The 19,512-nt window shown below is 32.2% G+C and overlaps 1 protein-coding gene across 3 annotated transcripts in view; it reads right to left on the bottom strand.

Annotated features, from left to right (window-relative positions):
* Nucleotides 1-2,750: 2,750 nt before the first annotated feature.
* Nucleotides 2,751-19,512, bottom strand: part of LOC125070854 — a 175,147-nt gene continuing 158,385 nt past the window's right edge. For all 3 annotated transcript variants that reach the window (XM_047680846.1, XM_047680847.1, XM_047680848.1), the window contains 2 exons: nt 3,971-4,139; nt 2,751-3,803 (listed from right to left, as the gene is read on the bottom strand). In XM_047680846.1, coding sequence (XP_047536802.1) covers nt 3,168-3,803; nt 3,971-4,139 — 805 coding nt within the window. In that variant the 3' untranslated portion in view covers nt 2,751-3,167. The remainder of the gene's footprint in view (nt 3,804-3,970; nt 4,140-19,512) is intronic.

The raw sequence follows: 19,512 nt of genomic DNA, 5'->3' as shown, positions 1-19,512 counted from the left end.
CACTACGGAGAAAGAGCTACACTAGTATTTGCACGGTTACTTTCAATAGACCTACATTATGATTACAGAATGAAACTTTATATAACCCCAGGTTTAGGAATAAAAGGCTATTATTATAGTATTATGCTCTCTAACGTATAATAACTGAGTCCAATAGGTAGTACTAATTTTAGTTGCAGGTTCCATGTAAGCACGATTGTGTTTTTCAAGTTTTTTTTTTTTTTAAATAGTTAGGTGGACGAAGAAAACTGGTGAAAATCAAGTGATGGTGGTCATTGTAGCCAACTCTAACTATTCCTTATATGGCCAATGTGCCACCAAGATTAGGAAGTAAGAGATTATGTCCCTTGTGCCTGTAGTTCCCGTTAGCTTATTTACTCTTCAAGCTGGAACACAACAGTGATAATTATTACTGATATTAGTTCCCAAGTTGAATATATCTAATAGCACCAAGGACTGAGAGTTATGGCGACCATTTAGCCTCAGGTGGTACATTGGTAATTCATTCGTTTGTACGATATAGGTGGGAGAACGAGGAATTGGTCACTTGATGGTCACCATAGCCCGTACATATTGGCACATTAGGAAATTTTAATCATTCCTTACATAACCAATGTGCTACCAACCTTGGGAACTAAGACGTTGTGTCCCTAGTGTCTGTGATCTTAGTTCCCAAGTTGGGAGTCCAATGTGAATATATTCCAAGGTATCTAATAGTGCCAATATCTATCAATTGTGGCGACAATTTACCATCCTCTTATCGATATCATACAAAAACCCTCATAGATGGCATCTATTTTGTATCTAAGATCTGTTTGTAACTGAAACTTGTTGCGCCAAAGGCGTCACAGTAACAGCCTGTAAATTTTCCACTGCTGGGCTAAGGCCTCCTTTTGACGAGGAGATTTGGAGCATATTCCACCACGTTGCTCCAATGCGGGTTGATGAGTACACATGTGACAGATTTCGTTGAAATTGAGACACATGTAGGTTTCCTCACGATGTTTTTTTCACCGCTGGGCATGAAATAAATTATGTGGACAAATGCTTGTCTAGGTTTGACCCGCAATCATTGGTTATGATGCACGCGTTCTAACGAATCGGCCATCTCGGCTCAAAAAGCGAACTAACCTAAAAAAAAAAACGTTCCGTTCATCGTATCTAATATGAATAATATAAAGTATGAAAGCCTTTTACTCGCCGTTTAATTTTCAAATAATTACTTCATAAATTGCATCCGAATTCCAACCCTTTTGTTTACGCACAATAAAGATAAAATTTAAGAGGCTCCCTAGGAAATAACTTAACAATCTAGTATCTAGATACGGAATGGCATTACAAAGAGGAATAATTTAAACGAAGCTTCTGATTTCAAATTTGCATTTTGATTGTATTTTAAACTTGATTATTGTTTTGATAATGAGCATCAGTGTGGGAAAGTAAAACGCAAGCCGATTGGTAAAGAGAGCCCAGTGGAAAGAATTCGTGGAACTTAATCGATGACGGTTTGAAATTCGGGCGATTAGTATTTGAATTGTCATGCACTTGATATATGTTGTCTGTTATAAGAAGGCGGTACGTGCTTATACATTTACATTGTATTTAGGTTAATTCACATGTTGGAAAGTCCTATTTATTAACAGACCATTTTGACATATGACGGAGTTCTCGTGTGGTCTGTGGCAAACGTAGCATGTGCTCATAGCTCATTCTGCAGTCTATTTACACCAATGTTATTTAATTGTGATACAAAAAAATCTTAAAAATTTTAAATGAAATGTATTGAAAAGTAGAGCATTTAGTAGATCCTCCTGAAGATCGGACACGCGACGCACTACAAACAGCAAGAAGTTAAAAGAAATGGGTTTAACGTAAGCTGGCTTTAAAGATTACAGATAATTCTTTTAAGGAAATGAAATTAAAGATAGTATTATTTAGAAATGTATTTATTTTTTATTTTATTGTGCTCCTCATATTTATAAATAGACACATTTGTCCGTAAACTTTATCGTAATAGTGATGTTTTAAAACATGCGAAACGATATTACAGGAATAATAAATATCACTTAAATAATATATTAAAAACAAAAAACAAGAACAGTTATAGACGATCGAATATAATTTTCAATATACATTGTGTCGATGAGTAATGATTGTTTTTTATTGGAATTACTTTAGAATGGTAGAAAATTTTAAATAAACTATAAGATTTTAAAGATTTATGTTGTATTTAAAATAAATTATAATAAATTTTAATATACATGAATTTTAAAAGATGCTCAAAGTTATATAAACATTACGTCGCGTTGTTCTTAAAATGTTTATTTAAAATTTGACTACGACGTTACATTTCCATATGAAGATATGATTCCAAACATAATTCAGAAATGTTTAATATTACAAAATTGATTAAACATAAATGTTATATTTAAAGTATATAAAGAAATGAAATTTAAACATCATGAACATTATAAAGACGATGGCAGTACAATAATTACAAATTCTTTAGCACCAGAAATATATAAATAAATAAAGCTTTAAAAACATAATTAAAAGGACATCAATGATTTTATTCTATAAATGCAATGTAGATAATTTCATTGTGATATGATAATAAAATCCAAGTCACTATACTAACTTAATTTTTATCAACTATTTATACAATATCTACAAATTCAGTGAATTCCAAAATTTACAATTTATATTTTTACATTAAAACAAATATGTGTATTATAATTTGATAACTGCAATTAATTTAGGACTAGTTCGATATAACTTACTATGACGAAACTTCTACAACTTATCTATGTTCACATAATCGTACAAAATACCTACTCAATTGATTCAAATTGAAAAATTGATTCCAAAAAGCTATGAAAAAATTAAATTATGGTTATTCCTCGTTGGAAAATTTTCAGCTAATTAGAAACTCTTTTGTACAGACTGTAGAAATATTATCACTACTCGGTATCACTAAGTTCCATAGTCATAATAATTCACTCACAAACACTATTATCGAAGAAGGCAGAGGACCATACTGAATATCAGTGAAAGTAGGCCGTAAGAAGTAAACCTAGTAAATGCTTGGAATTACATTAAAAAACAGGTATCACTCAAAATGGAACCATTATGGCACGCCCATCACTGAGTCCGAAAAATCTTCTCGTTCATGACAATGGTATTTCAGCTGACAAGCGATGTCTAGAGGAAGCCCTTGTACCACATGTTCCACAAGTATTATTGCTGTATCCTGAATCGGAACCAAACGAGGAATCTCCACTAGGAGGCTTGGGAGATGCTCGTGGACCTCTCCAGCAATTGATGCCAGGTAATTCACCTCCGGGCCAGGCTCCTCCCGGTCCCATTGGCATCGGTCCAGGTGGCCGAGCACCAACTGTGCCGACTTGAGGATATAATCGTAGCAATGCATCAAGAAGCACTCCTTCGTGGAATTCTGAAGGATCTGGAGGATGCATATGTCTAGGAACTCTATGCTGCGCCCGTCTTCTTTCAAGTGACTTAGGCCGCCGATCTAGTCTTTGTGGCCTTGGTCTATGAGGCAAAGAATGTGGTGCGGGTGGTCTTGAACACGTCCGACACGGTACCGCTTCGCCGACGAGGCTAAGCTCGTCCTCGGCGAAATGATCGTCACTGTGAATGGAGTCGTCTGAACGATGGGGCAATTCTTCGTATAGAGGTGCACCACAAGTGTCTCCACCACAAGAATTGCCGCCTCTCCATGAACCACCCGTGCCGCAAACGAATACCCGCTCTTGGCAATTGGGTCTCTTTGCTTCCACCATCTGTAAAAAAAAAGATATAACAGTTACTGTATTTATATTCATATAATAACAATTATATAATCAACTGTAAGGTGGAGAAACTTCTTTTTGTGTAAACGTACTGTTTTTATCAATTTGTTTATAATGAGATTAAGAGTATACTCATAATACTGTTCATCCATATTCACCTCAAGTTGTGGTTCCATTTCGGGCCTGTGTGGCAATGGTGGTCGGCGTGGCAGATCTTGAAGGTCCTCGTATAGTGGTGCTGGTGGTGGTGCTCGCCTCTGCGAGCCTGTGCTCTGGTTGGTAGCCGAAGACTTCGATGGTAGCAGGTTAGTCACTTTCCGTTTATGCCTGGAGAAGAAATTATAACTTTAATATTTCTATAAAATCTAAATACTTTCTTACAAACAATTTCTCAAATAAATTAGTTGTTATTGTTATATGTAAACAGTATCAGCAAGGAACTTAGTAGTTATTTAAAACATTACAGTATTATTAATATATCAAACTAGCTATTCTCCAATAGCCCACGAAGATATCTTTATGGGTTTTTCCAAATCCAAATGCCAGTTGAGATAACTTCAGTAGTAATGTCATGATGAGGTAAGAAATGGAATTTATTCTGATTCACAAAACAACAAAATAGTTTAGGAGATCATATACAGTTAAATATCATTGTATCAGCCCTAACCGTTATTTGAATCCCACTCATCTTAACAAAGAAAAGCAAACGGAAGCTGCTTTATCGAACTATTAATTTAATCATACAGAACCCATGCGAGATTATTAAGTGTGCGTGATGTTATTTATTGTTGAAAAATTTCCTCAACGATACGACTATTACTCGTAACTACCAGTTATGTACAAATACACTTATCAGAATATCTCTATTAATATTTGTCGGAGCGGTATTGTATCTCGAATCTATTGTACCTTGCAGAATGCCACTTGATATTTTTTTAACCATTCTGAGATATTAAAAATGACAGATACCTTATCGGTTTCATTGTTATTGTATTTGATAAGTGGACGCGTGGTTTTCTGGTTGTAAAATATTGTGCGATCTCGTCCGGGTTTAAATATTGCTTTTTTTTTTTAATATATTCGTTCTCTACAAACTATTGTATGTTTGATGTTAGAGATCGCCTTTGTATTAGAATTGTTTATCTTTAATGCCTCCTTTAAATTCTTATTATTACTGAACTGATGTATATAAAGATTAATTTATATAATGAATATTAAAATCTTAATTAAGTTTATGAAAACAATAGTTTACGCAATAATTATGAACACATGATTGATATCATAGTAAATGTTATAAATAAAATAAAGCCATTTCACGTACAACAACGTCTTAATCTAGGGGAGGGGAAGTTCGTACATTGTAAACCTTAACTATAATTTCAACGGATGCAGCACTGTTTAAACTGTTTCCACTCGAATTAAAGCAGCCTGATGGAATAAGGTCCAAACCTCTTCAAAGCTAGAGAAGGTTTTAGCGTAGCAATGAGACCTGTACAGGCTGTTAATTTTTTTACTTCATATTATTCGTAAGAGTTTGCAATTTGAAATAGTCAAGAAGCCGATATATTCCGATTAGGTACTGTGTGTATTAAGTCTTATGCGATCCTGGTACCATCGATTTCAGTAAAATTATAATCAGTGAAGGACCAATATTCTAAAATGTATTTGTATTAGGAATATGTATGCCTGTGCGTTATTTAATTCGTATTAGTATCAAAATCAAAATATTCTTTATTTAAGTAGGCTCGTAATAGCACTTTTGAATCGTCTGTCGTTTGAATCTGTTTTTATAAAGAGGTAAATTTTGTATATTCGTAAGTTTGGAGCTAGAGGGTTATATGCGAATACCACTAATATTCCAAATATAATCCTTCGGGCTGGATATAGCCTATGTATTATTTAGTTAAAAGGGTTTTTCGTGGGGACCGATTTTATGTACATAAGTCGACGAACTAACGGTCAAAGGAAAACATTTTTAACGCACGCTGCCTTAATGGTACGAGATCTATGAATTATAAAATTCTTATTTTGTATGAAGTTAGAACGGATGATCATTTTAAAATTTACAAATGCACCAAAAATAGTAATAGTCGCTCCTCTAATATGGAAGGGCTAGGTATAATTTTACCACGTTGTACTCAATTTTCCATATAATTTTCCTGCTTAAAAGCTTTATATGTAGATATAATATTAAGGCATCACTTGTTATCTTTTTCGATGTTCTTTTGTTTTTTTTTTTTTTTTGTTCCGGATCAAATATTTGACTCAAAAACTTAACAAAGTCTGGTAGATCCTACAAAGAAATAATAATAGTAAAATTGTACATTGAAATTAAAAAGATATCATAATTTGTACGTAAAATATCCACTTGAACGTGCAAATTAAAATGCCATTCAATTGAAATGCAATTACATTGGGTTATTATAAGTAAATTAGATACGGTTATTGAACACGGTTCATGGAATATTTTATATAGGGTGATACTTTTTAAATTAAAAGGTTCCGTGAATTAATATAATAGGTTTGAATTCGGAAAATATTTAACCGTTAATGTAATTACAATAAATCTGATTGAAAGTAGGTAAGACTTATTAATTAATGAAAATAATAAGACCCAGTTATTTTATATTCAGGTTTTTGAGTGGTCACCACCGCCAAAGATAGTATATATAGATATTATGACCCTTGTACCTTGTAGTTACACTGCCTCACTCACCTATCAAACCGGAACACAACAAAACAAAGTATTGTTCTTTGGCGATTGAATGTCTGTAGAGTGGGATAATATCCACGGATCCCTAATACCAGGTAGCTAGGGGTTACAGTAAAGATGTGTATGTTAACAAATTGTGCTCGTAACAAAGGCACATTAAAAATGATTCGATAAATTGAATTGTAGTAAGCGAGTGAGGTATTTTTTACGCGGCATTAACTTTGAAATTTTAAAAAAAAGAGATAGACTTTTCCATCAATAAATGTTCAGTGAAGTTATATTCTTTACTTAACTTTAACTTAGCCGATTCATAGATTGAAATCGTTTGTTAAAATTACATAAATAAATAAGGCATATATTATTTGACAGGAGATTGTTTAGACGATAAAACAAAAGTGATTGATATAACCTCGTATTTTTAATGTTGGTAAAGAGTAACTACTGTGTTTTTGACGGATCTTCTCGGTAGAAAGTCTTTTTTTTATGGCATAGGTTGGCGAATGAGCATATGGGCCACCTGATGGTAAGTGGTCACCGCCCATAGACAATGACGCTGTAAGAAATATTATCCATTCCTTACATCGCCAATGCGCCACCAACCTTGGGAACCAAGATGTTATGTCCCTTGTGCCTGTAGTTACACTGGCTCACTCGCCCTTCAAACCAGAACACAACAATACTGAGTACCGCTGTTTGGCGGTAGAATATCTGATGAGTGTACCACCAAGTAAATGCCTACCACCAAGCATGTACTTTTATTTACTATTTATGCGGTAGAATACTATTTTGGCGGTAGAATGTTTGATGAATGGGTGGTATCTACCCAGACGGACTTGCACAAAGCCCTACCACTAAGTAAAGTCTACTTGAATAAACTATATTTTTAATTAAAATAATTAAATGGTTTAACTTCTATTAATACATTTGTATTGTATAGTTTTGGTAAATGTCGTCCTAGTAATATATATTGTCTACAATTAAACTTCATTTTCATATTTTTGAATTTAGAACGACATTCAATATCCACGATTTCTCTCCATCATGACAAAATTTGCGAAGGAGAGATAAAAAGATAGACTTTGATGTATTTATAAAAGATGAAAGTCGATTTCTTTGTTGTTATAGATAAATGTATAAATAAAAAACTTCAGCGACATTAAAATAGACCACCCACGGTCACGACCGTCCTCATGATATCGTGAAATGGACACTCCTATAAAAAGGCAGTTAACAGGTCGTCGGGACTGAGTGATATAACAAACTCTTTTCCTAGAAAACTCCTTTAATAATTCGAATAAAAATTTCAAATTTTTGAAACATTCGAATACAAGAATGACATATTCTGTCAAATATAACACGAATAAATCGGCGCCTTTGCCTGGTATTTTAAATTAAAAAAAAAAAAGAATTAAAGCAAAGACTTCTGTAATTATTATACTTCAGATTACTCACAAAGAAACGCGTATCTCGTGACATCTACAAATATATAGTTTATATGAGAGATAATATAAAAAAATTGTAATTGAGTGAATGAGTAACAGAATGAGTAAGAGAAATTTTTATTATTTCCGAAGTTATTATGGATATCAATGTATTCATTAGTTATAGAACATTTTTTTAAGTCGAGATCGAACGTCTGTCGATCGAATATACATAAGTCAGATACAATTAACAAGAACCGGAGCCGCAATGGAAAAAGCCGAAGCGAACGAACGATATAAATATCCATATTATATTTCAAAATGATATCTGTGTCCCGTTTGCAGTTGAAATTATAATTATTGCCCCCACTGGTGACAGGAGGGGCTGGTTCTCTGGAAGCGACTCAACAAGGAAATGCTACTAAGATTCTAGCCACCATTCCACGCGGTCATGACTTGTACAGTAACTATTTTTAATTTGTATTTATACATAATTAAGGTCTGAGTGCAAATAAATCCTCATGTAGATCTGATTGACATTTCTTTATAAAAACATAACGATAATTTTTTTATTAATATTAATATTCTCCATGTCGTTCATTCGAAATAATTTATTCTTAATTTCATCAAAAACGCAGATATAATATTTCTATTTGTCAGTCGTAGAAATATCAAGCGATTCTTAATTTTATAGACAGCCTTGTATTTGAATTTTCGTTTAAAATATTACACAAAACTATTTAAAACATAAAAAAATATTTGTTTATATGTGTTTATGGTATTGTATGCAATGACCATGACAACGAATGATCGAGATCGTTATCGAAATGACAATATTTTAAAATTATTTCCATCATAAGTTTGAATTGATTCAAGAATCAATTAAACCATAGCCTTTAAATAAATCGTTTATCTAGAATCAAAATTCGAAGATAAGAATACATTTATACAAATTTGAAAAAAAACAAATGTGGTAATCTATTTTAGACTCTATCAAAATAAAAATAGAGTACATCTAATTGACGCTTTTAACTTTCATACGACTCTTTAGACGTAGTGACGTTCGTAGTTTGTCGATAAAACTAGTAAGATAAATCAAGAACACGGTGCCTTGTTTTGTATGTAAATAGTCATGATTTATGTTTGTTCAAATATTTCGTTTTATCGATATGGGTCCCCAAGAAATTGTATTGTAATTAATGCATTTAATTATCTTTATCTCTAATCGGGCTGGTATCTTTTAATTGATGGAACCGAGATTTTATTCGATACGGCTAGAGAGATTTGTCTATATAAATAAGATTAATTTTTTAAATAAGATTTAAAGCTTTTAACATATATATGTAAATTAATAAAAAAGTTTATCCTACCTCGTTAGTCTAGTGGTACAAAAGGCTACAGATCTGGAAGTTTAAGGTTCAAAGCTCGTGTTTGGTCATTAAAATTATATTTTTTTTTCTGTGAAGGAATTCTGAGTAGCAGTAGGTTAGGAAGTTTGTTTTATAGTTTAGGGGCAAATGAGCCACCTGATGAGAAGTGGTCACCACAGCCAAGCATTGTAAGAAATATTAAGTTTTCCTAACATCAACAAAAACAACTGGGTCACTCATCCTTCAGACCGAAACACAAAAATACTAAGTATTACTGTTTGGCGGCAGAATATCTGATGAGTGGGGTGTGCCCAGAGAAGCTTGCACGAGGCCCTACCACCGAGTGAAAGTTTGCAGTATGAACATATTTTATTGTAATACCTTTTAGTAGTGCATAGTATTTTAAGTTTGTTCGAGTTTATACCTTAAATAAAGGGATTTAATTATTTTAATTATTAAATAAATAGTTAATATAAACATTTAAAATAACAACACAACAACACTCAAATAAAAATATGAGATGCGTACAAAATTGTGATCCCGTTAAAATTTCGAAATAGGTAGTCTACCTGTGAAGTAACTTGATACTACGTTTAGTAAACTAATATTCCGCTTAAAAAAGTGTTAAAACAACACTAGACGTGATTTATCATCGACACGTCCTACGTCACAACTCATTATCTCGTTGCCCGTCACTAGCAATATAGCTATACGCCAATCAATCTTATAACATGTCTGTGCGATTAGTGACGGACCACTAATTATAGACTATCGAGTAATACGATACCAGTTCTCAATGAATATCGACAAAATGCGGTGTCGACGTCGATTTGGCGCGAGGCTCGTCTTAAATGTTTACTTATAATTAAATTTACATTTGGCTGAGTTTGTAACGGGATGGGATGTACTGTTTATATTCAGATCACGTATATCGATGCATATTTATCGAATTTAACTTCATATTTTGTATGCACTGTTGTCATATTCGAACTAAAATATATTTTAACACGTGTTTCGTGTCGGTGAAGTTTGTTTGCTGAAAACAAACAAACGAAACGGTTATGGATTATACTGTTTGATAACAGTCTGATATCGATCTTTAAAAGTATAAACTATAAGATTTCTAGAGCATCTATCGTGGCTATGTTGTTGAAACAGACGGATATTTAGCAAACGTATTTAATACTATGTTCGTCCTACCAGTCTAAATCCAATTTACTAGGGTCTCATTGAAATGTAGTAACTTTTGTAAAAATTAGAAGAAAAAAAAAAATTGACCAATGATACATATACACACTCACAAGAGCTAATAAAGCGTGAATAGAACACGTTCATCTTAGCCGAAGATAGTTAATTCGAATTGGACTCAAACAACTTTTGGTGTGATTGATTTACGTTTACAATTTATTTAATGCTCAACAATAAGAAAATCACGCGAAGAAACCACATGTGTGGCATTAGCAGCAGTTCGTATACTTTTTGCATGTATTATGATCATTTCAATGACGATAACTTCTCGTCACATACGCGGTGGTCTTATCGATTTAATCCTTTATAGTTGAATGATTCACGGTCGTTGGTGGTACTTCTGAGGTGCGAGAGCGTCTCACAAGCCGAACTAAATTAAATACCGCCATGATAATACGTCATCAAAAAGACCTGATATATTGTAATCAGGAAGCCGGCACTATTATCTCTGAACCCCAAGTCTCACTCTTCTAAGCTCTCAAAGCTAAGTATGTGCCAGCTCGTGGTCACCAGAAGATTATTCATTATTATAAATTTAATAGGAACATTATTTATACATTTGCCTTGGTAATGTGGTAATGAAATTTAAAAATCAAATTTCTGTTATACTTAAGAAAATTCTGAGCGAATACTGTTCCCGAAAGAGTGTACCATAAGGTATTTGACTAGTAATGTCATAAAGAGTTTATTCATAGAATTAAAGTTTAACTAATTTTTTAACATATCAGTGCTGGGGATGGCCTTCTCTCGTGGTTAGAATAAAGTTCGACGCTGTGATTGTAGCAGAATTTAATCCCAAACGTATTCGGTATTATTAGCAGTGGTCTTATATTAAAACCCCAAATGTGAGATTCAATGAACCATCACAAAAACTCGTGTATTATTTTTAAACATAATTTACCAAATATCTTGCAAATGAAATTTAAAAAAACCCTTTCGAATTGTAAAAATGTTTTGAAATAATTTATTCACGCGTTCCGTATAAAATTTATTAACGAAGCGCTAACGATTCAACTAAAGAATTGAATTTGCTTTTTTAATATGTGTTCCGAAGTTAAGCTGAAATTTTCAACTTTAAGCATTTATGCAATATAATTTATTATAAAACTTATGTGCTACTTTTAACGTATTCTACCGTGAAACAGGAGTTAATAATTGGTAGGGTTCCGGTTCCGGCAAAAGGGACTTAACATTTTAGTAACCTAAATTGGTGACATATTGGCGATGTAAGAAATTGTTAAGATTTATAACAGCGCCCAATGTCTATGGTGACCATTTTCCATCAGCTGGTCCAATTTGACTGTCCGCTTATCTATATAAAAATAATCTTTTTTTAAGTACTTGACTCGAAATAACAAGTGGTGCTATTTATTATATAATTTTTATTAATTAATTAATGGGATACAAATGGCTGTATGTTAATGACACATGTCATTGCGATAGCAATTGTTATTGGCATACGTAATAAAACCGTAGCTGTCACATTTCTGTAACAAGCCGGGGCGACCACGAGTCGAGGTAGAACTCGGATTATATTACTCTTTCGTGATGTTGGTATTGTCTAACTAAATTTATGCATTAACGCTTCGATCGTTGAACGTTCGTTTTATTTATGGATGAATTGCAAGATCTCGTGGTTTCGCGGTATTTATGCGTTTAAGCAAATCGTTATTTCAATATCCTTCGTGACCTTATTACGTTTCCGTTTATAGGAGATTAAAATTTTTCTTAATTTAACTTATATATTTTCAAATTCCTACTCTAGACTTTATCACACTTAAATGGCACGGATTCAAAAAAAAAAAACAGTGACAAATTCGTTATTAAATACATCAGTATAGATAGATGTTTTTTCTGTTCTAAACTAAGTACTAAAAATTATCTTTTTTTTTTTCAATTAATATAATTAAATATTTTTTATTTAGTTTCTGCGCGCATTGTGTATAGTCTAGCTTTATTTTTGTACATATTATATTTCCTTTATTACCTGTTATTTATTATTTTATGCGAAATAAATAAATTGTGTAAAGGTATCAAATACTGAAATTATTGTTTTCTCACTTGTTACCATGAAAAGTTTATCGTCGAAATTTAAGAGTATGAAGATAGTAGTAGTAGAAGTAATGAAATCGGTCCATATTTTACCTATTTCGGATCTACGATAGAAATATTTGTAACACTTATAAAATTATTTACACACTGTCAAATCCCATAAGATAGTTAAAAATAGTTCATATTATCTTGACCTCTCCGTTGGATTTAATTAAGGTATCCCGTTCCAATTAAAATTCATATCCGGCTAATGTAATTGTATTAGAATCAAGGGGATTCAGACGAGATCAAAGGCTTATTGGGATTGTTTGGGCTGTTATGTTTCAGGAAGTAATATAAATTGATCAAACTTTGTAAGATAAATACAGTTCAGCGGTACTACGCAGGTCTTATTAAATTCAGCCGACGGATATCAAATAATTTGAAACAATACATCGTAACAAACCCAGATTCATTTGTGATAAACGTGTATAATATTTTTTTATTGTAGTTTTTATCAACGAATACATTATAATTCATAAACGTAATCGATTTGAGTTATTCTTCTTAAGATGATATGGTGTATGAATGCGATCGCGTCCGCGTAAACCAATTCTTAATTTATTTGTTAATGCTGTAAGTAAAAATAAGTTTAAATGCTGACATAAAAAAAAAGTTGACTGGTAGTCTTGCTATTTTATATAACTTATTTTTATTAATATGATTGAAGAAATTTTCTACGATAGAAAATTTTACCAAACTTGATGACTTTAGATTTATTTTTTTATTATTTTAAAAAGAGAACAATTATTAGAAAAAGGATATCACACTTCTTAATACTCAATAAACCAAATGTTTCTGGATGCAGTTGTCTGTTTGTAACACAAGAAACAGAAATAAAAAAATTTAATATACGCTCAAATTGAGCTATTCCAGAAGTCTCATATGCGGTCACTTGGCTGTGATGCCTTGTCAACGACGGAACTCGCCTTAATACATAAAAATTAATGTTCATACATTTGTTCTGCACGCGGTCCTCAATTCTTCGGTTTTTTGTGATAAAAATTTGGTTAGAACAAACTGAAAAGGATTATTTATTGTCTTTCAATGTAGACGTTTTATGCTGACCCTAATTCTACACGTGCAAAGGACGGACAGCTAATTACCAATAAATAATAACACGTTTTCGACAAATCGAGACACAAACGCATTATTATTAGACAGAAAAAGAAATTAAAATGAAGAAAAAGAAATCATATAACGGAATAACTTTATCAGAAAATTATTCAGGATTTAATTCAGTCAGTCTGTTACCTGCATTTCAATAGAAGGCATTGAAGACTGCTCCATTCGAGCTTATTAAAATTGCGCTCTGACGATAAGTTACGGAAAACTTTTACGCAATGTTGAACATATATAAAATGAACCTATTAAAGATAATATAGTATTCGTAAATAATAAGTAACTGTATTTTTCAATATGTTTTTGTTGGCTAAGGTCGACTCACCTTTGGAGTCGGAGTTAATACAACTACAACTGATGTTACTGAGATGGTGCTTGTCCGGGTATGATAAATAAATAAATATTGGACAACATCACATGCATTATTCTGATCCCAAAGCACTTGTGTTATTTAAAATCAGAAGTAACGACAGTACCACAAACACCCAGACCCAAGCCAACATAGAAAACTAATGAACTTTTTCTACATCATGAAGTTACGATCTTGAACTAAGACCGATTTACCAGTATATCAGTGTATTATATAAACAATAAAATAATCTGTGGATGATAAAACAAATCGGATGTTCAAAAATCGTTAAAACCATTTAATAACGCCATTTTGAAATATGATACTCACAGATAAGTAAATACGAGATATGTTAAACAAATATATCACGACAACAATGCTTTCATGCATTTTCTGCACATGATAGTTTACCTAGAATCTAGGTTAGGCTAACACTAAGTGACGTGTCTCGTGTCATCGCACAGTTTATACCCCATTTACAATACAAAGATAACAATTCTACGAAATTCACTCGTAGTTTGCTTAGTTCTGTTAAACGTATAGTAGGACAAAATGCAATTGACGTTAATGCAAATAGCGTACGCTGGTTACCAAGCACTCATTTGTTTATATACTATAATATTGAATAAGATTTTTAAAGATAAAAGCAATTTAATATCATTAATTCCGCCGTAAACTGTTGACAAAAATAATGCATTTTTTATCGAATTTTTAATGCTAATGTACGAAATAGTCCAACTTTTGGGCACATTTACGTCCAATTTTTCAACTTAATCGAATAAAAGTTTGTCGATTTTATCGAAAACTTCACGAGTTGCATATTTTTAACTTGGAAACTCGAACGCAATGGATAGTGTGAACATCGACGGGTCCATTATCCAGAAGTTTCAGTCTGAAAAGTTCGTACCGAGTTGGCATATCGAAGTTAATAGAAGTTGCCAACTTATACTTGTGAAAATTGCCTGCGAATGTTTGTACGTTGTTTTGTTCTAGTATTTATATTGACAGTCATGGCATTCATTTTAGCGTATCGGCTACAAAATCTGTATTAGTCCAACAACTGTTACAGTATAAAACAACAGTGCCCATTCTATAGAAATTATTGGATTACCTACGCGATAACGATAACCAACTCTTGACTATTGTTCAGTAGTTAGGACACCATTTAGATTTTGGTTTTTGTATGTAAATTACCACAACTTAATAGCCTCAAATCAAATTTAATCATAGACTACGGATTTTTGTTTCTACTGAATTGTATATAATTTTGTAAGTCCTTTAACATTATTTCATTGTAAGAAAATTGCAATCAGCTTTTTGGTAATCTAAACGGTCGAAATCCCGCTAAAACCTAATGCCTCATCGTGAACAATGGAATAATCTTGAACGCTGTCACATCTTATCTGATGACAGATTAAATTTAGGACCGAATAGTGTTATGTCATTACGTAATATTCTGAATAGACGCGTAGATAAGTGGGTTATATCTTGTAATTTATGGCTCGAGGATGTCACACTTAATCATGAAGTTTGCGAAAGGCTTTTAACGGAATGCTTTGTAACAATAATTATGACTAAAATTTTGGAGTCTGGTACCTGGAAATGGGAGTTTATTCAGTTCTGTATTGTTTAACATGGTCTAGAGGGAGTTCTGTTAATTACTAACATCAACTTGTGTGTTGGAAATAAAAAATAATCAAAACCACTACTAATATAAGAATGATCTACTGTTATGTTATGGAGTTTGTTTTACTATGGTCTTTCAATGGAGACTGTAGTATATTAAGAACTGATTTAGATTCTCACTGAAGCAATTAAGGTTTTGTTTTTAATGTAACCTATATATTATTCATGACTAAAAATTACTTTTTATATCGAACATTAACAGTCCTTAAAATATAAATCCTTAAAATATAAATATAAAACCCAAACTAACGAATAACATTTGAAATACAGTTTGCAGCCTGTAAATATTCTACTGTTGGGTTAAGATCTGAATTCCATTTGAGGAGAAGGTTATTAAAATGCTCTAGTACATTTGACAGACTTTGCTTCGTCGAGCAGGCGACGATTTACAACTCATTACAGTATAACACAAATTAAGCACATGAAATTCAGTGATGATACCCACAATATGTTAAAAGACACGCATTTTAACCTCTGGACCACTCCAATATTCATTCATGAAAAAAAACAAATATAATATGACCATCATATTAATTAGCCCCGTGTATTGATGAAGCTAAAAATATTAATTTCGTTATTGAAACAGTGGTCACACATAAATATAAGCAAGTTATTTGGGTTAATTAAGCTCTGATGGGCTAGTAATTAAAACTCACATTACAATTTAATCAGTATGGTTTGCATTATGATTTTTCAGGTTACTAATTATAATAAATAATTAGCATGACATTATTGTTAATATTACATTTGATTTATATCTATTTTTGTTCGAGGATACTTCAAGAGTATAATACAGTCATCGTTATTATTTTAATTATACATGATTTCAGTCAATACAAGTAAATATCACGAGAACTTTAAATTCTTTGCTATTTTATAATAATCTTAATTTTCCAAAAGTAATATCAGTATAACCATATATAATGTTCAAAACAATGGTTTTCATTATAATATGTAGAAATGTGTCCTGGACTCGCCATGCGTAAAATTTACCATAGCTATTCAAATCAGACCACAAGAACGAATTGAGATATCATGCAAATATGTGATTGTATGCAGATTGCCGATAATAAGCCGTTGCGTTCTGAAATCAACGATTCCCTTTATATAATATAAATACATTCGAAATACGACTTTAAAATAAATGAAACAAGAATTAAAATTCAATAACAATTTTACGATGAATGATGTACTGTACGAACATCTAGATATAGCTACAGACAATTACACACGGAATTGCAGTTCTTAAGCTGATAGACATAAAGATTAAATTAGTAGCAAAGATTTTACGGATAGTTGAGCTTACACAATTGGTTTGCCATAATGAGAAGAAACAATGGAACTTAATAAAGACGTTATCCCATGTGTACGTGATCTTATAGATAGCGTCGAATCAATGAGATAAAATACTGATTTTTATTAGTTTCTTTATATGGAACTAGCTACTTATATCTTTTGACAGAATGACTAACGAACAAAATAGCTTATTGCTGTAAATTTTGAATTAAGAACTTTTAATATTTTGACCCAAAATAATAAATTTCTTCTTGGATTTTTTATACTGTGAAATGTTATTTAAAATCAGATAGTCATTAATGATTTATTAATGAAATAAGTTTTATGATTCAACATTTATATGGATACCACTGAAGGCACATTCCTTTTCCAGTCTTGCATAAAGCATTCATTCAATACGCTATTAGCGTTACCGAAATTGAAAAGAAAATCTGACTGAATCGGAAGATTAAATTTATAAACCTCAATTTCTGGCAGTTTAAAAGTCTCCTTTGCAAAAAATTAAAAAAAAAATACAAAAGTAGAAAATGGTTTTACTGCAGTCTTTCTCGGTTGGGTTATTTAGAGTGCTCAGCCTCTCAAAGTTAAGACAAAGCGACCCTGTAAATAGTCTATTGTTTGGGCCCCCGGTGTTGAGGGGACTCGAGTTTGTGCGGGTTTTCTGAGAATAGTCGAGAGTTATACCGTTGAGGGGTTCGGTTGTTAGATCTTTGATAAATGTGAAGTTCGGAATAGTAGCAATGAAAGCTGCTATACGATTTGAAGGGTATGTTATTAATTTCTCGACTTAATGCTTAAATTATAGACATTTTAATATTTAAAAAGGGTTGATTTAATTGCACCTATAAGTGCCAAAAACTAGCATTACTTTTCAATACTGATTTTAACAAAACGATTTTTAGATAAGGCAGAAAACTTAAATGATTGCTTAGATAACAGTTGTATAGAGGTAATATACCCGCCATAGACAATATTAACACAACTCAAATAATGAAACGTTGAATATTCGAACATTGCGAAGCTAGAATGCGCAAGAGTGGCACGCCCTCTGCGTTTATTGGTCGACCGTCACGGTTACATCCAATCGCGAGGAAGGAATCGCGCGGTATAATTTTGGCATAATTCGTCACGCATCAATTTTAACGCTGGGAATATTCCTCGAAGGAAGTTGTGAATTTGTTAACATGTGTTGTGTTAAATTTTGATTTATTTAAACAATAATTGCCTTAATTGTATGTTTCGTTAAGCGGGCGTTAGTTAAAGATTTATTTATCTCTTTCTGTCATTATCGATGTGTCGTTTGAAAGAGGAAGAGGCAACATTGTTTAACTAACCGACCCTTATGCAACATTGATAAATTACCTTACATAAATTTATAGACGGTAAATTTTATCAAACACTAGTTTCTGCCCGCGGTGTCCGACTTGTAAGGGGGGTTAGATGTTGGATATCCTATATTTTTCGATAACCTAATATTTTTTAGTCAAATTTCATGACGACCATAATAAAGACGTGCAAGTGACACAAATTTAGTATCGCGTTTATAATATTAAGTTAAAATGTTAGATAAACAACCATATATTTTTAGATGGTTGTATCTTCTATAATAAATAAAGCTCACAGGAAGCCATCCAGATATATCCTCGTTATACACATATTGACATTTCGATGATTTATGAATAATAAACCCGTGCGGTGTGTTGCCATATTGTTTTAAAATAGTTTATTATTCTAAGGCCGTCCACACCGTTAAGTTGTTTATACGACAAGTTTAATTTTATATAACCGTTATTGTAATGGTTCGAATATTAAATGTAATTTTTTTGTTCTCTATTCAAATATTATCATTGATATCTAATTTGTTTAAGAGATTACATCATACGTCAACAAATACAAAATAGTGTAATTGATGTAGGCCTATTTATACGGTTTCTCTTATTTCGGACCTAGTTGGGAAAAGAGACAATAACACAAAATTTAACCTAGTATTTTTTAAAATAAAGTATGTAGTGACCCGTTTATAGCTATACGAAAGCGCACTCATCCTCCAACATAAATATATCAAAACAAAATTAATATTTGTAGTGCAATAACGGATATTGATCGGGGTAGGACATTATAAAGTATTTTATGCCGCCGCAGCTTCGCTCATGTTTTAGAGGTTGATTGTGAGGCGTAAAAAGTAGTCTAAGTTCTTCCTTGGAGTTTAAGTAATAATAATAAATATGATATCAAACTTTGCTTGATATCATATTCGTGTGTCCGTGAAAGAATAACAGACAGAGTTATTTTCGTATTTATAATGTCAGAATAGATTGATAATATCAAAATAATATTACAATAGTTAATAGGCCACTTCATACTAAATAACTATTACTATTAATAACACATAATTAAATTAAAA

The sequence above is a fragment of the Vanessa atalanta genome, chromosome 18 (genome assembly GCF_905147765.1).
Source record: "Vanessa atalanta chromosome 18, ilVanAtal1.2, whole genome shotgun sequence".
Taxonomy (NCBI): domain Eukaryota; kingdom Metazoa; phylum Arthropoda; class Insecta; order Lepidoptera; family Nymphalidae; genus Vanessa; species Vanessa atalanta.
This window is presented reverse-complemented; position numbering and strand designations above follow the sequence as displayed.